Source organism: Ctenopharyngodon idella, chromosome 14, assembly GCF_019924925.1.
Source record: "Ctenopharyngodon idella isolate HZGC_01 chromosome 14, HZGC01, whole genome shotgun sequence".
In the NCBI taxonomy this organism is placed as follows: Eukaryota; Metazoa; Chordata; class Actinopteri; order Cypriniformes; family Xenocyprididae; genus Ctenopharyngodon; species Ctenopharyngodon idella.
Window position 1 is genome coordinate 23,194,698 of NC_067233.1, and position 26,107 is coordinate 23,220,804.

Genomic DNA, 26,107 nt, shown 5'->3' on the forward strand with positions numbered 1-26,107 from the left:
TACATCATTGGGTAATCTGATAAAACACTGTTCGGTTATTACAAAAATAAAACAAATAAAATAAAATATGTATTTAGTTAAATGCTTTGTTTATCATTATATTTATTTATTATATATTATTATTTCAGATATCTATCTATCTAATTTAGGTTACACTTTATTTTAAGGTGACATAGTTGTACTTACTCAAATAAGTACTGAGTAATATTAATTATCTACATTATACTTTAGTTATGTTAGGTTTGGTTTAGGGTTAGTTACTTGTAATTATGCATGTTATTAATATAGTAAGTACATGTAGTAATGTGTAATTACATCACCTTAAAATAAGGTGTTACCATAATTTAGTATTAATATTATAGCTGTATGAAATACATTTTAATAATATTAGTGCTGTCAAATCGATCATAAAAGTTTGTAAATATATATACGTGTGTGTGTGTGTGTGTGTGTGTATATATTTGAGACCGCAAGAACATTTCATTCATTAATACGGTTTATTCACTATAGTTTAAAAAAATGGTAATAAAATATGAGAAGATCTCTTAAACTGTGTCAGAAATTTTTTTTAATTATATCAGATAACACTTAAGCAAAACATGGTCAGGTCAAAGTGTCTGAATAATTTTTGGTTCCAATTTTTTTTTATCAATTTCACTGGTAGTCCACTGTATGAAGAATTTTTGGGTATAATATGTCACAGTTTACTTTATTTTGCTATCCTCACTTACATAAATGAACTATAGTGTCCTGCACCCACTAGTAAAAATATATCAGAAATGTCTGAATAATTTTTGGTTTGACTGTATATATATATATATATATTACATTGGCCATGACATGGCCATTGACATGACAGACAAAGAGGATTCTCTCTGTAAGGAGATATTAGCTATAAAAACAAAAATGGATGTGTCTTGTTTGTTCGTTCTCTGTTTTTTTCTGTTTATCTGCAGCTCATAATAAGATCTAAAGCTCATTGTGTGTTAGAACAGCTGTACACTTTATAGACTTTCACTGCACATGGGATTTTGAGGATTTTATCAAACACTTATAAAAAGCACATAAATTCAATACAACAAAGAAAAAGAGTAAAGTGGAATTTTATTCACTTATGCTGCATTAAAGTATGTTGGTCTTACGGCTCTGAAAATACTCAAATGTTGCAACACTGTTGTATAATTCACAGAATTACCAGTGAGTTTAATTTGAAAAATGGTGATTTGATCATTAGTTAGATTGCTCCTCTCTCTCATTTTTTGGTGGCATAGAAAAGCCCCCAGCGTTGGTCTCCTGTCTCACAGCGCTGCAGTTTTTCTGTCCATCCGTTTATGATGGCATCATAGTCTTCCTTAGAGAACTCCTGTGGAGGAGACAGCGATTACAAGAGCTCTATCAGCATGCGTACACGGCATTTCCAAAAATATTCAAACAAATTTTAATGAATGCTCAACACGTTTTCAATGACTGTAAATAAAAAAGGGGGGAAAAGGGGAAATAAAATTCCTCCAACAGTGTGTATGCAAATGTGAGGTTGCAAATGTAAAGTAGACGTTGGATGAGCATAAGTGTGTGTGTTTACCTGTATAAACTCCTCTTTCATTTCCTCGGCTCTCTGTAGTTCAGACTTTATGACCTGAATAAACTGGTCTGTCCTGTCCTCTGCGCGAACATTACTGAATCCCACCTCGCTCAGGAACTGAAAAACCAACACAGACACATTCAATATTACCATGGTCATGGTGCATAAAAGAAGCTTTTTGTTTCTGTGCCAACTTGCTTGGCACGTACAGTACATATAACCGGTCCCACTTAACCCGCTCAGAGTGGGATTTGAACCGGGGTCTCCTGCATGGGAGGCGGGTGCGCTAACATGCACAGCTGAGGTTTACATGCACAGCTCTTACTAGCTTGCCTTCATTACACTCACCCCCCAAACCTCACTCCCATCTGGGTCACGGCACCAAATGTAACCGCTCCGAGCGGGATTCGAACTGGCGTCTCTGGCATGGGAGGCAGGCACGTTAACAAGGACTCTAAAGACCGCAGTCTATAACATGCCTCTTGAGATCAGGGAAGTGAGATTTACACGCACAGCTCTTACTAGCTTGCCTCCATTACACTCACCCCCCTAAACCCCACTTCCATCCGGGTCACGGCACCAAATGTAACCTCTCGAGCTGGTTTTTGAACCACCGTCTCCGGCATGGGAACCGGGCATGTTAACAAGGACGCTAAAGACTGTTGTCTCTAACTTGCCTCTTGAGGCCAGGGGAGTGAGGTTTATACGCACAGATCTTACTAGCTTGCCTACATTACATTCACCCCCCTAAACTTCACTCCTATCCGAGTCACTGCACCAAATGTAACCGCTCTGAGCAGGGAGGCAGGCACACTAACAAGGACACTATGGACTGCAGCTCTTACTAGCTTGCCTGCATTACACTCACCCCCCTAAACCTTACTTCTATCCGGGTCACGGCACCAAATGTAACCGCTTCGAGCGGGATTCAAACCGGCGTCTCCGGCATGGGAGGCAGACGCACTAACAAGGACACTAAGGACCGCGTTCCCTAACATGCCTCTTGAGGCCAAGGGAGTGAGATTTACACACAATCTCTTACAAGCTTACCTCTGTTAAACTCACCCCCCTAAACCTCACTTCCAACCGGGCCACGGCACCAAATGTAATTGCTCTGAGCAGGATTCGAACCGGCGTCTCCGGCATGGGAGGCAGGCACGCTAACAAGGGTGCTAAAGACAGCAGTTCCTAACATGCCTCTTGAGATCAGAGGAGTGAGATTTACATGCACAGCTCTTACTAGCTTGTCTCCATTACACTCACCCCCCTAAACCTCACTCCCATCTGGGTCACGGCACCAAATGTAACTGGTCCTACTCGACTTGCTCCGAGCGGGATTGGACCGGCATCTCCAGTGTGGGAGGCGGGTGCCCTAACAAGGCACCAGTGCTTCTTTTAAGTCCAAGCTCTCAAGCTTTAATAGTACACTATGATTTTATTAGGTCTGTTAGGTGTACTCGTGTATCCCATGTCCCACCTGTCCGTATCTCTGAGGTGTGTAGAGAATGTATCCCCTCTGGTTGACGTAATCCTGAAACGCCGGAGACCAGGGCTTCTCTCCACAGCAATAATCACTGATCAGCAGCTTACCGCCTGGCTTCAGCCATGACTGAAAAACACATGCATATACACGTTAAAGCAATAGTTCACTTCAAAATAAACAATCTGTTACCATGTACTCTTATGACAACACATGATTTGTCCATTAGAGGGCAGGCAATGCACATTTAGTTTGCCCTATAGTCTTATTTACTGAGAATTGTTTTGCAAGTCAGCTTTATTTGCATACTATGTCATTGCATTTGCCTATTTGGATACTATCCACTATAGATCAATACAAACACAAAGGCTTGTTTTTATAGGCCATAGGTAATGTGTTATCTCATTTGAGTCCTCTTAGTGAAAAATAAAGCAAGCTCAAGGTGACGTTAACTGTTAGAACCACAAACACTGAACACACATATTCACCGGAACACACACACACACACACTCACACACCTGCTACCCACTGACAGTACATTTACACATACAGATAATCATTTGTATGTCCTCATACAAACACACACAAGCCTTAAGCATGCACATACACAAATATATGCTACTTCTACTACATATAAATTCACAGGCATGAAAACATGCACACAAGCACCTGTTTACCTGTGTGAACACTCACGTAAAATTTTCTGAAGAGGTCAAGTTTGTCCCTGATGTGCAGAATCGTGTCTCTGCTGTAAACCACATCAAATGCTTCTTCCGGAAACCTTCTTTTTGTGGCATCCGACACCTCAAACTGCACCTGCAGAGGAAAGACAAAGTTAATCTGCTATCAAGAAGTGCAGAACGACAGCCAAAGCTGTCCCAGAATGCAGCTCTGTTTATTCTCAAAGCTAGACATATTTAAAATGTATATAAAAAAAAAACGGTTAAATAACAGATTTTTACATTTCCTGTGGAAAATCTCGCTGCCATAACGTCAAGTCAAGTCACCTTTATTTATATAGTCCTTTTTACAATACAGATTGTTTCAAAGCAGCTTTACAGTGATACAATTATGCAACAAAGATTGTTTTGGCTGTTCAGAAGCTCTGGAAGAAAATAGTGTCATTGTCCAGCTTAAGTAAGTTCAGTGTTGATTCAGTTCCGTTGTAAAATTCATTAGTTATTAATTTAGTTAATTTATCTAAACAGCAGCTCTGGAGAAAACAGTGATGTCATCGTCCAGCTCAGTTCAGTTCTCATACAATAGTGTCAATGCAGTCACATTGTTGAATAGTAATGCAAGGGTGTTGCTTGGTTGTTGATAAGTAGTTTGTTGTGATGTTGCTGTGGGCTTGCTAAAGTTTTCTGGGTGGTTGCCATGGCCGTTGCTTTGTAGTTTCTGTTTTGTTATAGGTGGATGCTGTGGTATTATGGGTGGTTGCCAGGGTGTTGCTATGCAGTTGCTAGGTTGTTATAGGTGGTTGCTACAGTATTGTGGCTGGTTGCCAAGGTGCTGCTATTCAGTTACTAAGCTGTACTGAGTAGTTTGATGTGCTTGCTGTGGTTGCTATGGCTTTCTGGGTCATTTCCAGGGTGTTTTATTGCAGTTGCTAGATTGTTATAGTGGTTGCTATGGTGTTATGGGTGGTTGCTATGCGGTTGCTAGGTTGTAATATCTGGTTGTTATGGTGTGATGGGTGGTTTCCAGGGTGTTACTATGCAGTTGTTCTGAGTAGTTTGTTGCATTTGCTAGGTAGTTACTAGGATGCTCTGGGTGGTTGCCAGGGTGTTGCAGTGCAGTTGCTAGGTTGTTATAGGTGGTTGCTACAGTGTTGATATGTGGTTGCTGAGATGTTCTGAGTAGTTGTGCTTTGCTATGTAGTTACTAGGATGCTCTGGGTGGTTGCCAGGGTGTTGCAGTGCAGTTGCTAGGTTGTTATAGGTGGTTGCTACAGTGTTGATATGTGGTTGCTGAGATGTTCTGAGTTGTTGTGCTTTGCTATGTGGTTGTTAGGGTGATCTGGGTTTTTGCCAGAGTGTTGCTATGCAGTTGCGAAGCTGTTCTGAGTAGTTTGTTGCCTTTGCTATGACGTTACTAGGGTGTACATGTGGTTACCAGAGTGTTGCTATGCAGTTGCTGAGCTGTTTTGAGTAGTGTGTGATTTGGTACGAGGTTGCTAAGGTGATCTGGGTGGTTGCCAGAGTGTTGCTGTGCAGTTGCTAGATTGTTGTTAGGGTGTTGTGGGTGGTTGCCAGGGTGTTGCTATGCAGTTGCTACGTTTTTATAGGTGGTTGCTACAGTGTTGATATATGGTTTCTGAGCTGCTCTGAGTAGATGTGCTTTGCTATGTGGTTGTCAGGGTGACCTGGGTGGTTTCCAGGGTGTTACTATGCAGTTGCGAAGCTGTTCTGAGTAGTTTGTTGCCTTTGCTATGACGTTACTAGGGTGTACATGTGGTTACCAGAGTGTTGCTATGCAGTTGCTGAGCTGTTTTGAGTAGTGTGTGATTTGGTACGAGGTTGCTAAGGTGATCTGGGTGGTTGCCAGAGTGTTGCTGTGCAGTTGCTAGATTGTTGTTAGGGTGTTGTGGGTGGTTGCCAGGGTGTTGCTATGCAGTTGCTACGTTTTTATAGGTGGTTGCTACAGTGTTGATATATGGTTTCTGAGCTGCTCTGAGTAGATGTGCTTTGCTATGTGGTTGTCAGGGTGATCTGGGTGGTTTCCAGGGTGTTGCTATGCAGTTGCTAGATTGTTATAGAAGATTGCTACGGTGTTGTGGGTGGTTGCCAGGGTGTTGTTGTGCAGTTGCGAAGCTGTTCTGAGTAGTTTGTTGCCTTTGCTATGCAGTTACTAGGGTGTCCATGTGGTTACCAGAGTGTTGCTATGCAGTTGCTGAGCTGTTTTGTGTAGTGTATAATTTGGTAAGAGGTTGCTAAGGTGATCTGGGTTTTTGCCAGAGTGTTGCTAGATTGTTGTTAGGGTGTTGTGGGTGTTTGCCAGGATGTTGCTATGCAGTTAAGAAGCTGTTTTGAGTATTTTTTTTTTTTTTTTTGCCTTAGCTATGTGGCTGCTAGAGTGTTGTGGGTGGTTGCCAAAGTGTTGCTATGTATTTGCTAAAAAACTCAACTTACTAATGGGAGTTTCTCTTTGACGGCTCTCTCCATGGCGATCTCCACCATGTTTGAGGACAGGTCCATCCCCAAAACCTCCACTCCAAAGGTCTGTCATTAAAACATATAGTCAGTAATTAATTGTGTCACTGTAATCAGAAAAAACAGCTGTGAATGATCATGAATGACCAATGAATGATGAAGTAGTTAGACTGTAAGCCAACACCTGTTAAAATAGAGATTAAACTGAATTTATGTTTCATAACATTGACGTCTCTAGAAAGTTTAAAGGTCCTGAGGAAAGTGAACTTAAAGAGTGTGAAACACGTTCTGTGGCAACACATAAACCCATCATATGTCAACCTTTGGCTCACCTTGGCCATGTAGAAATCTCCACCTCCAATCCCACAGCCGACATCTAGAACCTTCTGTTTTGCGGTTAAGTTCAGCATATCGACAAACTCCTGATGGGTTACAGATTAATATATCAAAGAGATCAACAGAAAACAAACCATTAATTATTCACTAAATGATGAGATAACACTGAGAATGCAGAGAACAGTAATTCTCCATTGCTGAATAATGAGTCACATGGAAAACACACAATGCTAAATGCAAATAACGGCAAAGGCAAACAACACAACTAAGCATATAATTGTACATAGGTAGGACAGCAAAATAAACTGAGTAATTACATATAAACAGGAAGATTAATGCTTCCCATTAATTGGCTATGCATCCAATCAAAATCTACGGTATTTTCTTACAAATTCATCTGTCACTTCTTAGAAGTTGGTCAAATTAGACAGATACCAACATGGACAATATCCTCAAAAAAAGTTAAAAAACAATACAAGATGACAGAAATATTAAATTGTGTGTTAAAATTGTTAATAAGCATTGCAGTGACATTTTGTTGCACTTTAGTCTGGTAGACCATTTAGTTACTGTACTCTGTTCGCCACTTGATGTCCAAAGAAAAAATGAGGCAACAGTTGGTATCACTGATCTAGAGTGGATATGAACGTTTCAGTTACTCCCTCTGAAAATTGTTCCAGTAGGTGGCGGCAAGTGGCCGTATTGTATGTGAGTCAATTATTGATTTATTCAAACGATTTGTTCCAAAATGCTTATTCATTCATTCAGAGACGAAAACAAGTGGCTGCATATATGAAGGAGTCCATGAATCATTTATTTTACTGATTCATTTAAAAACGCTGATTCATTCAGGAACAAAACAAGTGGCTGTTTTTAACGAACAAGTCCTTGAATCATTCATTTAACCGCAATTCGTTAAAAAACACAATCGTTTAGGAACAAAACAATTAAGGGGCTGTCTGAGGGGCTGTTTACACCACACTGTTTTCAACTAAAAATGTAAAACTTTTTATGCGTTTTGGCCGTTCATTTACATGACAACAGCCTTTTGGAGGCCTGAAAACACACACTTTTGAAAATGGGTTTCAAAGGGCAAGTTTTTGAAAAAGATACCGTTATTGTCTCTGTGTAAACAACAAAGATGTGAATTTGGGAAAACCATGAAGTCATGCACATGCGTAGTACGTGTTCAGTCTATAGGCGCATAGTGTTTCTTTACAAAGTGACATCGCCATCTACTGGCCTGGCAGCAGAATACAGCATTTTTAGTCATTTTTGGGGATTGTTTTGACAATGTTGTCATCTGTATGTGAAAAACACAAAGGAAAAACTTTCTCGTTTTTAGTACATCTAGTCGTACCCTTAAGTAGTCATTGAATCATTCATTCAACCAAGTCTTTTAAAACAAAGATTAATTTAGGAACGAAACAAGCGACTGTCATTTGCATGATTCGTTCAACTAATTAGTTCAAAAATGCCCATTCCTTCATGAACAGACCCAGGACTTTCTGTATGAATATGTCGTTGAGTCATTCATTAAACAATTTGTTGATAATGAATCATTTAACAAATGTAGCTCGGTGTTACAACGGCTCTGCAGTGGCATCGTTTGCAACTATTTTTGTTGGCAGTATTGTATCTAAAATATACATTACACAATACTGACATCTTGCTGAACTGTAATATTAATATATAGCATTTATGTATGTATTTAAATTAACATCACTTGACCCTTTTGACGATGTATGACTTTGGGTATTCTGCACCCCTGACCTTGGTCGTGCTGAGTCCTCCTGTGCTGACGTATCCAGAGCCGAACATCTTCTCGTAACGTAAGATTCCTCTTCGGGTGTACTGCTGGTTATCCAGGAACGCCTGGAATGTGGAAAAGCCTCCCTGATGCTGCTCTATCGCATCACGACAGGCTTTCTGCATGAGCCAGCACAACTGGTTCTGGTTCTTCTTCATCTAAAACAAAACAGTTTTGATTTCATTTTTTAATACAGAGTTCATGTCTTCATAAGAGTTTGATGACAGACTGGTTTACCTTCACATAGGTCTGAACTGTTTTACTGAGCACCATGTCAAAGCCGTAGCATTTCTTTTCCGTCTTCTCTGAATCATCCAGCAGCACTGACGTCATCAGGTGGTTATAGTGAGCAGGACTTCTGTAGTGCGTGGGGTTAAAATCTCGCTTGCTGTCACCTGTGGAGGTCAAAAAGACGAACATTTAAACCTGTAGAAAAACTTAAACTTAAAACCAATAATGAAAGCAATAAAGCGTGATTCCTATAATGCATTCTGTCACAGAGACACTTTCACCATACAATCAGGTACCAGTTGATACAATCATCTCATATTTTAACCTGTTTCAGTCTCCAGTAGTGATAATAAACTGTGTCTAAAGTGTTTATATCAATGTTTATATAAATAATATGGTTTATTTGCGTAACTATAGGTATATAGAATATAGAGTTGTCCCATTATTCAGATTTTTTTTTTATCAAATTATTTTTTTCACCAATCAGACAATAAGATTACAATATAATTTGTGAAAATAAGAAATATCACATTGCTTCTCTAACCTGATTGGTGGAAGCAGGACTCTCTGAAGAACAGGTAGCCGCCTGGGCGGAGCCACCTGAGAAACTTCTCAGCCAATGACTTCAGCTCCTGATCACTCAGATACATCAACAGCCAATTAGAGAAGACCAGGTCAAAACTGAAACAGAAAGTGTGTGTGTGTGTGTGTGTGTGTGAGAGAGAGAGAGAGACAGAGACAGAGAGATGAAGTGATGGATGGATGACATTAGATGAGATGGGATGTTTTTCTGTAGCTAGCTCATATATTCATATTTACAATTTACTGTCGTTCTCATCCAGGAAAAAGGACTAAAATTTTGATGACTCCTCAGGAGCATTTTTACATTTTTGTCTAAACAATGCTTTTTAGAGTGAGAATGCTCTGATTGGTCAGATGACCCAGTCTATTGTGATTGATCTGCTCTGCTCTGATTGGTCAGATGATACAGTTTGTTGTGATTAGTCAACTGCTTTCTCTTCTTTTTTTTTATTAAAGAAAATATAGAGGTATTTTCGGAAAGTTTTAATTCTTTAAACTACATTTTCGTCAACAATATTGCATGTTGATATAGTCACAGTAAGTGTTTAATGATGTTGTCGTTTCGTCATTGTCTTGTCTATTAGAATTAAGTGTTGTCATAGTTTTCGTTAACAAAATTAATACTAGTGTGTGTATATATATATATATATATATGTTGTCAAATGATTAATCGCGATTAACCGCATCCAAAATAAAAGTTTGTTTACGTAATATTTGTGTGTGTACTGTGTATATTTATTGTATATATATATATATATATATATATATATAAATACAAACACATGCATGTATGTATTTAACAAAAATATATTTATATATAAATATACATGTATACTTATATACATATATATATATATATATATATATATATATATATATATATATTTCTTTTTTTTTCTTCCATGTTTTGCTGAAGGCCATTTGTTCCGTTTCTCTTACCTGTGTTTAGGAAAGTCCAGTTTTGTGACGTCAGCTTGGATGAACTCAGCATTGCCCAGGTGACTGTTTTCCTCTCTGTTCTTTTCCACAAACTTCTCCATGAAGTCCACAGCGGTCACGTGATGGGCCTTGCCAATGAGGTGACGTGTGTACCGACTGAAAAGAGCAAAGGTCATGATAACAATGGAGCAAATAATGCGAGCTTAAAAGCTCAGTACTGGTCAAGAAACAGATTACCATAAGATCTGACCTGAGAGTTTAAATTTGATTCGATTTTCATCAGATTTCCATCATTCTGGCACATAAAATTTTATTGCTGCATATAATTGTATATTGTAAAAATTATTATTTTTTTTTTTTACAGAAGAAAACTTCAGTTTTTCAAAAAAATTCTCAAAATGTCACTTTTAATTCACTGTGTTACTTGCTGTTAATTTGTTTGTGAAATTTACTAGTAATTTTTGAGTAATTGTTTTTACACCAATTTTTTTTCAGCGTATACTTGTATATACAACGAATGTTGGTGGCTCTGTGACAAATTGCTTTTCAATTTCCTCATTTGTAAATTAAATGAATACATGTAAATATAAATAATTCCACACAGGGGACAATATGGCCTCAAATAAAGAAATCAGAAATTTAAGAGCCTATTTTGGTTTAAAATTAAATACATTATGAAATATGTCAAAAACATCTCAATATTAAAAGAAAATGAAGCCTTTTTTAGGAACGTTACATTTTTTTATGACCATAAAGCACTGCATTTATGCAATTATGCGAACAAATTATGATAAAAATGATATCTTGTTTGTTTATACATCTTTGATACCTTGTAAATATAAAGTATAAGCCATAAAGTATTCATACATCATGGTTGTTTTGTTGTACTGTAGCTTTTGTTGAATTTCATGAGAAAAACCACTGCATTGAGAATAATGAGAATTACAGAACAAAATCAAAAAAACTGTAAAGACATTTATAATGTTACAAAAGATTTCTATTTTAAGTAAATACTGTTCTTCTGAACCTTCTATTCATCAAAGAATCCTGATGGAAATGTATCACAGTTTCTACAAAAATATGAAGCAGCACAACTGTTTTCAACATTGATAATAATTATAAATGTTTCTTGAGCAGCAAATCAGCATATTAGAATGATTTCTGAAGGATCATGTGATATGTCTTTGATATATTCTATAAGTTGTATACGGTATTCATTGCATTGAGAATAATGAGTATTATAGAAAAAAACAACAAGTCAAACATCTAAGTTCATGCAAAACATCATTTCCCATGCTTTTAATTTTAGGATGACACATGTCCTGAGCATGCTCGTATGGTATCAGCGGTCTAATGGGAATCACTGAGATCTAATCTAATGTGATCACTGACCCAATTCCAGCACCAAGTTCCAGCACATCAGAACCAGTCAGACAAGGGAGCAGGGAGAGGATCTCTGGCAGCTCGTGTTGGGTCAGTTCCTGCGCATTCGAATCCAACATCATCTCCTCCACTGTTGCCAGCTTGGAGTGCTCCTTCCAGAACTCCATCATCGTGTTCCTCTCACTTTCTACAGAGACAAACCAGGTAGGGATGCTGAGGATGTTTCTATAGATTTTCAAACATTGACTTTAGTAATTCTGCACATCTTCAATGCATATTTATGGTGAAATCGGTAACACTTTATTTTAGGGTCTTTTAACTAGTTGTTTATTAGCTTGCATATTACTAGAATATTGGCTGTTTATTAATATAAGCACATATTATTGCCTTATTCTGCATGACCTTATTCTACATTCTCAATACTAAACTTAACAACTACCTTACTAACTATTAATAAGCAGTAAATTTTGAGTTTATTGAGGAAAAAGTCATAGTTAATAGTGAATATGTGTTCCCCATGCTAAAGTGTTGCCGTCAATTCTGAGTAAATGTTGTGTAATAAAGTATTAAATTTATACCTATAAAGGTATTTTCATTTTGGCAAATTACTATTGGCCATAAAAATGGGTAGATCCCTACATTCTCAGAAGAAAAAAGGCACAAAAGCTGTCACTGATCAAAAGATGCACCTTTGTACCTTATTTACCCCTAAAGGGTGCATATTAGTACCTATAAAATGTACATATTAGTTCATACATAATATATTCATATTAGTAGGGTGCATAATGTATATACAATTATAAATAAACTCCAAAAATGATGTCACGGTCAAAGCATTCAAAAATGCTGGGTTAAAAACAACCCAAGTTGGGTTGAAAATGGACAAACCCAGCGATTGTGTTGTTTTAACCCAGCGGTTGGGTTAAAAGTTTGATCAACCTGCTGGGTAGTTTTATTTAACTCAACTATTGCTTAAAATTAACCCAAAATATGTTGGAAATGAACATTTATTAATAAGTTTAATGAATAATAATTAAACAATAAACATTTATTAAATTGCTTATTAATAAATGTTCACCTTTTGATTATTATTGTTGCCACTAGTAATTATGAGTCTGATTTTTAATTTCCAACCTATTTTGGGTTCATTTTAAGCCAGCCATATGGTCATTTTTAAACAATAGTTGAGTTAAATAAAACTGCCCGGCAGGTTGGTCAAACATTTAACCCAACCGCTGGGTTTGTCCATTTTTGTCCAAACCCATTTTTTAGAGTGTTCATTTAATTAATTTAGAAATATCTAAAAACAGAGATGAGATCATGTTTAAAATGCCCCATCAGGTAGACCTAAGTTTAATTTCATCATCTCATACAGGCAATATATGTGTAAAAGACAAAATATTGACATTGGAAAAAAGTTCCATGGGTATTTGTCTTACCTTGGGCCATGATCAGTGAAATAAAATACAATGAAATCACTTATATACAGATATAAATCAAACTCTTTTACATCAGAACAATCTGTTCAGCGCGTCTCCGTGTCCCTTTAAATGCTCGTGCGCGCTGTCCTGTCCGAGTCTGTATGGCTCAGGACTCATAAACCCTGCTGACCACTATAGGGCGAACGAGGGGCGGAGACCTGCGCTTTTACGCATGAATAATAATGTTAATGAAAACCGGAGGGTTTATGATACGCAATTTTGGAACAGGATTCTCCACCTCAGCCTTACCTATGTCCGGACTGTTATATGCCGTTCAGTGAGGGTTCACTCATGCACGTATGGAGAGGGAGGCGTCAGAGCCGAATGAGACCATATCCTTACTCTTTCTGATTGGAGAGATGGAGAAGAGAGAAATATGCAGGTATCTCCCTCCTCAGGCCAGTTAATGGCGATGCAGAATTATAAAACATGCGGAAAACGTAACGCAATAATTAAAGCTCAACACACGAGCACCGGCTTCTGCTAGAAAAAGTGCTGACGCGTTTCCATGCGCGCTCTGGACAGGAATGCGCGCTCCTTGCGCAATATTGCCTCATGCTTGCTGCAGCCAAAAGCTGCTAAAGAGTGGAAAGAAGCCAGCAGTTAATTTGATAATTAATCTGTTAATTCAATCCCTTATTGCGCTGTTTTCTATTGTGCTCACGTGTGTAGGCTTTAAATGGTTGTTATTGTGTTGTTTTGCATTGTTTAATGTTGGAATAATCTTTTTTTTTATTCCATATAGCGGAAAAGGGTGATATTGTCATGCATGAGATTACAGATGAAAACTAGAGAATAAGGGATATTTGTCACGCTACTCCAGTAAGGATGAGTTTGGACAACTTTTTGAAACTGGTTCATATGCCTGAATTCATTTCTCTGGATAGTTTTATTTTTAACGTTTTATTACTGGCTACATTTAAAAAAGGTCAAATAAATAAATAAACAACAACAATAGAGCCTTATTAAATCAAATGAGTGGTGTTGTATCATAGATATAACATATACCATATAACACTAGATGTGTCTAGCTGTTGTGTAGCAGATATTATTATTATAATATTAGAATATATAAAACATACTTTACTGAAAATATGACCACTTGCCCTGAGCTGACATTTATGACAAAATACTTGAGCAGCAAATCATCATATTAGAATGATTTCTGAAGGATCATGTGACACTGAAGACTGGAGTAATGATGCTGAAAATTCAGCTTTGATCAGGAACAAAATTTAATTTTACAATATATTCACAAAGAAAACTTCTTTTAAATTGTAATAATATATTTCACAATATTAGTGTTTTTACTGTGTTTTTGTCAGGGTCCTGTCAGCTTGATTGGTCTTGTTCTTACACTGTAAAAAATAATTTTCATGATTTGTTATCATAACATTTTTTCTTTTGTCAAATCAACTTAAATAATTAATGTGGTTCAGATAACATAATATTTTGAGTTTCTGTTGATTAAACAGATCGAATCTTCGTTGTATTAACTCAAATTTATAATTTCAATGAACTCAGTTTTATGATAACCAGGTAACTTCCTTTTTTTAAGTTAAACCAACAATTCTTTTTACAGTGTAGTTTGGTAACAGGATCCTGACACTCATAGGGCCCTATCATACACCTGGAAACAATGCGACGCCAGTGTTTTTTGCTAGTTTCAGCCCGATGCAGTTATCATTTTCACGGCCAGCGCCACGTTGTTTAAATAGCAAATGCACTCGCGCATATCTGTTCACCCATGGGTGTGCTGGTCTGAAAACGAGGTGTGTTCAGGTGCATTGTTGGCGTGTTGCTATCTTGAGGCAACTGAAAACGACTGCGCCATTGACCAACAAAAACCTGCTCTAAAGTCAATGGCGCAGTATTTTTTTTTATTATTTAAAGAGAGTGTTAGTAATATGCGCCTATAGGCGGGTGCACAACACGTGTACACTCTGCTTGTTACACACACAAGGACGTGCAGCAGCACACAAACATGCCAGATATTAAAAATAAAAGGATTACAATGTAAAAGATTATTATTGTGTACATAAAGATAAAAATGCCTACATGTCATTGCATGTATCAGAATTACCTATTTGCAGTAATGACGGATGAAATTGGCTAATTATTTGACCAATCGTGGCAATACACGCATGTATTTAAACTGACCCGTCAGATTGAGGGTGTCTATATTCCATCATGTAAATAGCAATCTGCCATGATGCAAGTGCACCGGGCTTTTAAAGGGGAATGGGAGAGGAGACTGTGATTTGGTTTAATGCATATTATGGCCAAAACACACCCATGACTCATTAAGAGACTAGGTACAACCCTTTTGGACCATGCACCTGGGGCACCGACCATTTGTTCCATTGTTAAACTAGCAAAAGTGGATGCGGACATGACCTAAGTGCACCTGCGTTGTGCGCTTCAGACCATGCACTTCGTTAAAATAGGGCTCACGTTGTTTGTCTTGTCCTTGTGTGAGTGTACGGTTTTGGGGTTGTTCCCTGGGCTGTGTGCTCTTATGTCTTATATTTTGGGTATTTGTGTGAGAGCACATGGCTTCTGTCATGCATTTTGCAGATGGATTTTGTTTGTTTCTGTGTGCCATGTGCTCTTCTGTCAGTCTCTAGTCTTGGCCCCGCCCTCTTGTTACCTGATTATTTGTTCATTTGCCCCACCTGCTGTTACCCTTCTGATTTACTTCCCTGTTTATTCTCTTTTTGTCATCTGTCCTGTGCTGGTTTGTTTTGTATTACTGCTTGTGTCTCTAGTTACCATTTGGCCTGTTGATCTTCTGCTGGTTTTTCTCGTTGTGTTTTTTTTTTTGTGTGTGTGTTTGTATGTGTGTGTGTGTGTGTGTGTGTGTGTGTGTGTTGCCCTACCATGGGCCTTTTGTTTCCCAGCTCTGCTGGCTGATGTCTGGATTTGTTTTTGCCCAGTTTTTTGTATTGCCTTTTATTTTTCAATAAAGATCTTTTTGAGTTTCCCTGGCTATTCTGCGTTTGAGTTCTGTTTGCAAAACAACTGATAATTTTCGGTCAAATAAATGCATTTTTGGTGAGCATAAGAGATTTCTTTCCAAAAAATATTACCGACCCCAAACTTTTGATGTAAGTCTGTGATTTTAAGTACAATGCTAAATCCACTTGACTTTCTTAATAATATAAATCACGTGGCTTTAACAGCTTGACAATTCAACTCTTCTCACAGGTTTAAAATAATAAGTTGTTATGACACCAGTGTAATAATATAATAGTACTACATATGTCATCTAGAACTTTCTATTGAGATAGTGGAGATAAAACTCAGAGTTCAGTAAAGGACAGATGATGTAAGAGCAAGACATGCTGTTCATTAACCCACCACAGGGCATAAACTCCCAGCATGCCCCAATTATTCATAAAAAACAAAACAAAACATTATTACTACAAACCAAAGCCCTCTATTAAAACCCATAAATACCTTGGTAATGTATTACATAACACTAACACTATACACACAGACACTTGTGCATTATAATTTTATTGTTTTATATGTTTATTTTATGCTGTATTTTATTGTGCTGTGAAGTTTTAATATGTGTTGTATTGTCTGTTTGTATGAGTAGGAATTCTGTTGTATTTGCTCACATGGCAGTAAAGTACAGGTATTACTCTACCTTCTTCATATTCATCATGGGTCCAACACACACCTGTGGTTGTAAACATGACCTGTTCAGTGATCAGGTTGGTCTGACCTGGACTCTCCAGCTATGGTGCGATGTTGATCATAGTCTGTGGGATTTGAACAGATTATTCCATCTCTCCCTGTGCTATTTAAACCACTGTACGTGTTAAACAAACAGTTGAGTAGCTAATGATTCACTACAAGACCCAATTTTGGTATATAATTCTAGACCGACTGACAGTAAAATGCATTGTGTGTTTATGTCTGAATTGTTTTTTCTATTTCTGTTCTTCTTTCTCTTCTTTGTTTAACGTTCATGTGATATTATTTTATGGAATAATTTGGATGCAAATTATTCTATAAACAAGGATTGATTGTGAGCCCATAAAAGTGACACCACAAGCACAATATAAAAAAAATAAATGTGATGTTTCTGACATGTTAAGGTTAGTTGTCTTAAAATAACTACCACTAAAATTAATACAAACTATATAGACTTATTTAAAGCCAATTAAACTGAGAATTTTTTTTTACTAAAACTAAAAAAAGTAAAATTAAAATGAAGACAGAAAATATACAAAATAAAAACTAGTTAAAATAATTAATAAAATTATAATAGTATATTAAAATATCACTGTCCATTAATAATAAATTACGATATCCCATATTAGAGGGTTAAAATAACTAAAATTAATAATAACTATATAGACTTATATAAAAAAGTATATTAATGATACTGAAATAACACTGTCCATTAATAATTAAATCAGACCAATTGGTGAAAATAGTATTTATTAAAAAAAAAAAAAAAAAAAAAAACATAAAACCAACATGAATATGGATATTGTACTTCTAAAAATGTAGATTTTGTCGCCATCCTTATTTGTCATTAGGTGCATCCCAATTGGCGTACTAATGCACTATTCTATACCGTTTTGTATAAATAATGTGAGTAGGGTGTTCACACTGGAAAATCCAAAAAGAAAAAGTGCACTTTAAATACCCGGATGATGCACTTAATTAACTGAAAAACCGAAGTGTGAAATGTTGGACACGGCATTTATTCAACATACACTACACAGTTGAGTATATAGGCTGCTGTATATGTGCATAGTGTATCAGTTAGGACGCAACTATTGAAGTCCCTCTGTTACATCTGTTTAGCACCAGTAGATGGCATCATATTTCCACATATTTTCTCAAGAGGCCATCAAGGTCTTCCGTGAAGTTAATCAGGTTTAATTGAGCAGTTAAACACTCACCCCCTCTGTGTGCAATGTAGCGGAAGTTTAATCGAAGACTAATGTGTTACAACTCATATTAACACTGGACTGACAGTATGATGCCAATAAATTCAGTGTTAGCACTCCGCATAGCTTGGAAATCAGATTTTGTTGTTTATGTCTTGGTCTTGGTGCAGGCAGATCCAGCAGTGTACGCTGGTTTATTGCCGTCATTTATTGTTTTGGGGGGGAAGGTGTGTTATCGTCTAAATCACACACCTCAGCAAAAACACTGCAGCAGGACGAGTTTGTTCTGTTGTGCTGCTAAATGTGCTAGAGAGAGAAAATATATGTGAAAACACACACACATACACACAGACTATGAAGAAGAACGGTTGACTGAACATTATTGCAAAACAAATTAATGATCTTGCGGCACTAAATCGTTCCGATCAGCAGAAGCTCTATGTTTTCCGTTGACTGAACATTACTGGGGGGAAATCAAAAGATGCTACAGCACCAACAGCCCAAAAGCTTTTTTAGGAAAATGTTAGCGGTGTTTGCTCATACAAAACTTGCCATCATAATGCCAGTTTGTTCAGAGTGGTTGCCAGGGCACTGCTAAGTGGTTGCTAGTGATTTTTGGATGTTTGCTAGGCGGTTGCTTGCTTGTTCAAATCAACCAGATTTTCGCCTGATTCATCCGATGAATTAGTAAAGTAAAAGCCGAAGTTTAATAGGTGTTTGTTCAAATAGCAAACACAACGATAAATATGCTGCATATGTCTTTTCATTGTGATTCAGTTCAGGCAGCATCTCAAATTCCCTCAGATGAGATGATTTAAGAAGAGAGCGTGACATCCCATATCACATCCTGCTTAACATTTAAACTAATGAGGGGAAAGAGAAAAGATTTCCTGGATAAATGCACATGAGGCTATATGAAATAGCATATGCCAGTCCAAGGACAGACAGCTGAGATAAATGCTGAATGAGAAATAAACACAGACATGTCATATTTCCATTCCAGGATTTTTCTCCATATAGTGGACTTCACTGGGGTTCAATGGGTTGAAGGTCCAAATGTCAGTTTCAGTGCAGCTTCAAAGGGCTCTACACGATCCCAGACGAGGAATAAATGTCTTATCTAGCGAAACGATCTGTCATTTTCTAAAAAAAAAAAAAAAATTATATACTTTTTAACCACAAATGCTCATCTTGCATAGCTCTGAGATGCGCCACGCATTATGTAATCACGTTGGAAAGGTCACGCGTGACGTAGGTAGAAGTACCGCTGTAGGGCAAAAACTCCATCTCATTTTCTCCTCCAACTTCAAAATCATCCGACGTCTTTGTTTTACCTTTTTTTTTTTAAAGGGCGTTTGACTTAGTCTTTGCAGTAGACACTTGCTCAGTACTTCTGCCTACGTCACGCGTGACCTTTCCAACGTGATTACATAATGTGTGTAGCATTGCAGAGCAGTGCAAGACGAGCATTTGTGGTTAAAAAGTATATAATTTTTATTTCTGTCAGGACCACTATCGTCAAATATAATTGATAATTGCATAGAGTTTGTATTGGCGGTATGGTTCTGTTCTGGGCAAGAACTCCCTGCACATCCATGCAACCTAGCATGGATAAGAGCAGGGGGAGCAGCAACAACCCCCCTAGGGTAAACAGAACAGAACCAACATATGCAGATATAATTATTGTCAATAATTTAATATGTACACATATTTCAAGAATTAGTTTGATTCAGGGGAATCATAAGGCCAGTCCTGACTGAAGAGAGGAGGAGCTGGGGATGGAGGAGGGTAATTAGCTCCTGAGAAATGCAATAGCTGCTGATAATACTGAGGAGCTTATATATGGATGCTGTGATAGGCGTCTAATTCCTATAGGTAGACGTAAATCACCTGGGAGTCAGCTGATGCGAGCTTGACTGACGTGATCTGCCAGAACTGACGCTAACGCAGGATTTTTTTTTTAGAAAATGACCAATCATTTCGCTAGATAAGACCCTTATTCCTCGTCTGGGATCGTGTAGAGCCCTTTGAAGCTGCACTGAAACTGACATTTGGACCTTCAACCCGTTGAACCCCAGTGAAGTCCACTATATGGAGAAAAATCCTGGAATGTTTTCCTCAAAAACCTTAATTTCTTTTCGACTGAAGAAAGAAAGACATGAACATCTTGGATGACATGGGGGTGAGAAAATTATCAGGAAATTTGAATTCTGAAGTGAACTAAACCTTTAACAAGATATTTTGTAAAAATATTCTGCTCATACAATGAAATTCAAAGGGGTCCAATGTTTGTTAGACAATAAATAATGACAGAATTTTTAATTTAAACTATGACTAACAGGACTGCACACTTGCAATTAGTGTAGTGAATCCTGACCATATGAATTTACATGCATTTGACAGACACTTTTAAGTAAACCAACTCACACTGAATTCAAGTCATGCATTTTATCAAGTCAAGCATCGCTGTTTGAGCTACAGGAACGGCGTTCTGACACTGTCTACATGTCAGCACATTAAAATAAGCTCAAAATAACTAGGAGCAATTGCTTTTATGTATTTTATATCCTTTTAGGTCTTAAAGCAATAGTTCACTCAAAAATTAAAATGATCCCATAATTTATTCACCCTCAAGCCATCCTAGGTGTATATGACTTTCTTCTCTCAGACGAACACAATCAGAGTTATATTAAATAATATCCTGGCTCTACCCAGCTTTGTAATGGCATTGAAAGTTTTTTGAAGCTCCAAAAAGTGCATAAAGAAATACAAACGCAGAAGTGCAGAGGATATAGCAAAACAAAACGCTGGTCACTAATTAGAAGTCTAAAACAAGACGTTTCAAAGAAAAATGTCGGAGGATTTCAATATAAGAGAAGAGGAGCTACGTCATACGTCGGGTCAGAGGTCACCCATCCGCCAGAACGCGACTCTCTCGTGAACACTTGTACGGCCGTTGCCCTAGGCCAGTGATTATAGTTTATAAAGTTTTAAATATGGATATTTTTCTTACAAAAACCCATCGCTTTGCTGCTTCAGAAGGACTTTATCAACCCCTCTGGAGCCATATGGATTACTTTTACACTTTTTGGAGCTTCAACAACTTGGGCACTATTCAATGCCATTATAAAGTTGGGAAGCGGATGTTATTTAATAAAACTCCAATTGTTTTTTGCTCAAAGAAGAATTTTTGGGTGAACTATTCCTTTAAGGTGCACTCCAAAAATGCAATATACGAGCGCAACGGTCAAATACATCCATCTAGTGCATGTTTCACATGGAAAAACAATGGAAAGCAGCGCAGTGGAACACAAAAAAAGACCTCTGAGGTTTTCTTCCCCATTTCATTTGACATGCTGCTGACAAAGTCCAACAACCCACCGTGTGTTTAATTAATCTTATTTTGCTTGCACCACAGCTGTTGAGTAAGAGGAGCTGAATAGCGCCTGCAGGGAGCGCTTTTAAAGCAGGTGGTTTTACTGCAGTCTGTTTCTCTGAAGAATCACCTCATTCACTTCCAGAGTCTGTGACAGTTCTTCAGCGCTTCTTGTGGCGTCGTTAATCGGCTGTTTATGCAAAGAAGGCTCTGTGCACTGCTGACGCACTGGTGTGTGTGTGTGTGTGTGTGTGTGTGTGTGTCTGTGTGTGTGTGTGTGTGTGTGTGTGTGTGTGTGTGTGTGTGCATTAGGTAGACAGCTTTAAACGACAGTGCCAAATGTTGCTTACCAGTCCCTTGAGAATCACAGTTCAGTGGGAAGTTTCTCTTTTTCTCTCTTTTCTCAGTCTATTTACATGTTCTATTATGAGTCTGTTTTCTCTCCTTGTGTCTCAGAATAGAAATCTGTTCACACATTGTACCCGAGAAAATGTGTTGTAAGAGTAACATATTGTGGCACACTCTAAAAAGAAATTCAGCAGCCCCATTACCACAACTTTAATAAATGCATGGTTGCAAATAAAATAAATTTACTGATGGAGTTAAATCTTAAGTTACAAGCATTATTTGGATGAGTTCTGTTGACATAATAATGGTGATCATTGCATCAACTTAATGTTGTGTGTAATTTAAACTATTTTTTGCGTTAATTGTTTTTTTTTTTATTATAGTAGTAATTTAATGAAATTGTCTTGATAACTTTGGAAATTGGGCAGTGGATTTCCGTAAGACCTTCATTCATCTTCAGAACACAAATTAAGATATTTTTCATAAAATCTGATGGCTCAATGAGGCCTCTATTGCCACCAAGACAATTAACACTTTCACATGCCCAGAAAGCTACTAAAGACATATTTAAAACAGTTCATGTGACTACAGTGGTTCAACCTTAATGTTATGAAGGGACAAGAATACTTTTTGTGAGCAAAAAAAACCAAAATAACAACTTTATTCAACAATATCTAGTGATGGGTGATTTCAAAACACTGCTTCATGAAGCTTTACAAATCTTTTGTTTCGAATCAGTGGTTCAGAGCGCGTATCAAAATGCCAAATTCACGTGATTTCAGTAAACGAGGCTTCGTTACGTCATAAGTGTTTCGAAATTTCAATGGTTCACCACTGGGGGGCATGACTTAGGTTGGAAAAAATAATCAACTTAAAACTTTGTTTCTTTCTTTAGAAGTTGTCATAACTCAAAAAGACTGACGCAAACAGCTGCAGTATTTATTTTTTGTTGTTGTTGATCCAGAACATTTCTTTAAAATATAGCATATTTAAAGGGATAGCTCAGTTTCAGTTTAATTTATTTATATAGCACATTTAATAACGACAGAGTTGACCAAAGTGCTGCGCAGAGAAATAGAATTATGCTATTAGCAATAAAAACAAATCACAAGTAGTACACAACACTAAATTCACACAAAATAAAACTGTATACAGCAGTTACTCCAGTCCATAAGCCTTTAAGTTAAAAGGCAAGTTATTCCACAACTGGGGCGCTGCCACTGAAAATGCATGATAGCTCACGATAGCACGCAATAGCTCACCCAAAAAATAAAAATGTTATCTTTTACTGAATTTTACTGTCATTTCAAACTTCCATTGAGCACAGCATGATGTCTCTTGTCCATATACAATGAAAGTATACGTAACCAGGAGCAAAACTGCATATTTGCTGAAGGGTTTGCAAGTCAGTGTTGGCGCCTCCCTGTATATTCTGTCCCCTAACACTAACCCTTACACAAAACTTTCTGCAAGTCAATGACTTAGCCTCTGTAATTATGAAATTACATCTGGATGAGGTAATACTCACACATCCAATTGTTTCTGATATCATGTTTGACTGCACACTGCAAGATATAATGTGCTCATCTGCATTAACAGAAGATGAGGCCAAAAGCCCAATAACTAGCTCATGCTTGGAGGGATGCAAACTCATCAGGAGTGAAAAAAGTGACAAAGATGTGACTCCCCTCCCCCCATTTTTGATAGTGTGTGTATAGTGTGTATAATAACAACCCCTTAACCCCCTGACGGCTGTTCGACCCCAGACAGTAGAACTCGTTTTTTAAATATACATTTAAATATACAATTATTCATATTTTTTGTATATATTTATATAAAATGGGAACATTATTTGTAAAATTCACTTTAAAAAAAATCTGTATTCATGGAGATCATTCATGGAAAATATGCCATACTTAAGTGGAAGATTTCTGCCACCTAGTGGAAAATAAACACTTTTAAAATGAAAATGACATGATATTACCACTATAACCAGTAGATGGCTGCAGAGGATCACTCATTCATTGGCTCATTTGCCATTTCCACTGGCTAATATAGTTCTTTTCACATGTTTAGCTTTTGGATTCATATTTACACATTATAAAATCACTATTATAACATTTAAAAAGCACTTTTTGCCAAAGTTCAGCACTGTTTTGTACTGAAGTATGAAGTAGTTTAAAAAGAAAATCTCATCGGATCAACATTAATCACACAAATGCCCATTTTGAATTGAAAATGACGATTTTTGGCGAAAGGTGACTAGTTTGCATCCCTGTTAACATGTAAATCAAATGTAAATCGAACACCCATTCACTAACGTACCACAGCATTTTTAATTTTTTGAGCGAACTGATATTAACGTTAATCACTTTGCCCTCTCAGACAACAACGTTAAATGTTAAATTGACTTCATGACTTACAATGAAAAAAACCCAACAAAAACAATAGGTGAAGCTTACCAATCGCTGTTTGTTCACTTGGACATTGCTGTCCTCATTTTAATGCATTGTTTTTCATTTTCATTGTCTTTTTCTGTTCTGCACCCCAGAACGTTTCCCTCCTCTATTCATTTTGGTCATGTGACTCTCTGACAGTAATGTCGAAGGGTGAGCGGTTGATATGTAGGCTACTCACTTGATAACAAAATACATTTTGAACTAATTAAAAAAGTTAATGCATCAGAGGCCAGCTAGTAAGAGCTGTGCAGATAAACATCACCACGCCGGAGACCCGGGTTTGAGGCCCGCGTAGAGCGTGGTGAGTCGGACCTGAGGGGTTACACTAAACAGCAGTTAAATAGAGATGTTTCCTTTCATTATTTTTAACAAACAAGCTTTTGATTATAACTTTTTATTGAAGAAGATTTTCACAGAGTGATTTCGGGAAAATGGCGCCCCCTTGAGCGGTGCATTAGACTACATATACATACTGCATACCCCATTTTTTGCACAACCAGTGGTTATTTAGCTCCAAACCAGAGTTGCCAGGTTTTCACAACAAAACCCACCCAATTGCTGCTCAAAACTAGCCCAGTTGCCTTTCAGGGAGGTCCCCCAAAATCACATTCTTGCAGGTAAAGTTTTGGGGGGTTCCTCTAATAAAATTCATATTCCAGGAGCTAAATGTCATGCTGTTTGGGGTCACTTCAACCCACAGACATGGAAAAACAACCTGCAGCAACTGTGTTAAAGTAGCCCAATTCCACAGAAAACTGCAAAGTTGGCAACACTGCTCCAAACAGACATAAAAGTAGTAGCTACATACGACTTGTGCGCTACATTAACCCAGGGTTAAAAATTAAACGGTTTCAATTATGTAACTATTCCTGTTATTGAGGTGAGCTGATGTGTTTTTTATTGCATGCAATATTGTCATCTGATTATTGAGGGATCATTAAACACTATAATGACTACAACCATGTTTATATTGATGTTCACACCAACAATCTTCCATCCTATCAAAGCAGCTAGAGAACTAAATCAAAATCTCTTTGATCTCCTCCAATGATGTGTTGATCTCAGTTAATGAACTACTCAGAGGTCTGAGTCCAGAGAAAGAGAGAGAAACCATCTGAATCAAACCACTGCTCCGCTCTGATCGACATACTGTATTCAAGAGATGTCTGTATTCAAGTCAAAATATTCAAGTCATTTAAACGACAACAACAACAACAACGTTTTACTCCATTATTATTATAGTTTCTGAAGTTCCAGAAACAGGTAAAAAACGTACGCATCTTGATGCAGCTTTTTTGTAATGATATATTCTGGTACAAGTCAAACAAAAAAGAAGGATTAATGCAGTTCAAATTGTGGTTCAGGCCCATTGAATGATTAATATGGTTTCATTGTTTGACCATTTGCTAGTTTTATTTGTAGTATCGTTGTTGAGTTTGTCATGTTTGGTAACGTTTTGCTCTGTGATGTCAGGATGAGTTTGTTCCTCTGTTAAAGTGATCAGTTAGTCGAGTTGATTGTTACCCTTGAAGTTTTTCACGTATCGTGTGTTGAGGTTTGTGTGGCATTTTGTTGATTTTATACATGTATATTGTTTCATGAGCGTTCATGTGATGAGTAATGTCCTTCCTTAAATAAATGTGCAAAAGGTAAAGCACATAAATATTACTTATACTTTTTAAATTGACAGAAATTAAGTCTTCTTTAAGTTATAATGTTGGCAAAGGTCATGGCAACAAGACTTTTTTGTAATACTATTATTGATATAAATTATCAAAATTAATATAATTATTCAAATTTATTATTTTGTTATTTAATTATTATTATTTATTTGAATGATTAAAAATTATTTATTTCCTTAATATTGATGCTTTTTCAGTATGATAATTAAAACAATTATATCTGATAATGTACTTTAATTGAAACAAAAAGAGAGATGTTTGGGGTCACTATATGTTTTTATTGATTTGTTAATGCATAAATTGCACACGGTTTCATATTAAAATGTATTAGAGAAACACCCCCCCCCCACACA

The 26,107-nt window shown here is 37.1% G+C and overlaps 1 protein-coding gene across 4 annotated transcripts; it reads right to left on the reverse strand.

The window, feature by feature from the left end:
• Positions 1-1,087: 1,087 nt before the first annotated feature.
• pmt (phosphoethanolamine methyltransferase) lies at positions 1,088-13,469 on the reverse strand. Of its 4 annotated transcripts, none has more exons than XM_051860137.1 (12): positions 13,226-13,469; positions 11,505-11,682; positions 10,113-10,268; positions 9,136-9,272; positions 8,598-8,755; positions 8,324-8,518; positions 6,547-6,636; positions 6,194-6,283; positions 3,756-3,878; positions 3,060-3,191; positions 1,583-1,699; positions 1,088-1,363 (listed from the first exon to the last, which is right to left on the reverse strand). In XM_051860137.1, exons 2-12 carry the CDS (start codon positions 11,663-11,665, stop codon positions 1,253-1,255), a joined length of 1,470 nt encoding a protein of 489 aa, XP_051716097.1. In that variant the 5' UTR covers positions 11,666-11,682; positions 13,226-13,469; the 3' UTR covers positions 1,088-1,252. The 4 variants fall into 4 exon arrangements, with proteins under 4 accessions (XP_051716097.1, XP_051716098.1, XP_051716096.1 ...); XM_051860138.1 differs by lacking the exon at positions 13,226-13,469 and adding an exon at positions 13,006-13,198; XM_051860136.1 differs by lacking the exon at positions 13,226-13,469 and adding an exon at positions 12,935-13,198 and having other exon boundaries at positions 11,505-11,720.
• Positions 13,470-26,107: the final 12,638 nt, after the last annotated feature.

Excerpts from the sequence above, each read along its gene's own strand:
- pmt (XM_051860135.1), bottom strand. Across the intron at positions 10,269-11,504 it reads GAACTTGGTGCTGGAATTGG|TCGGTACACACGTCACCTCA; the intron begins GTCAGTGATCAC and ends TGCTCTTTTCAG. Across the intron at positions 1,364-1,582 it reads TGAAAGAGGAGTTTATACAG|GAGTTCTCTAAGGAAGACTA; the intron begins GTAAACACACAC and ends TCTCCTCCACAG.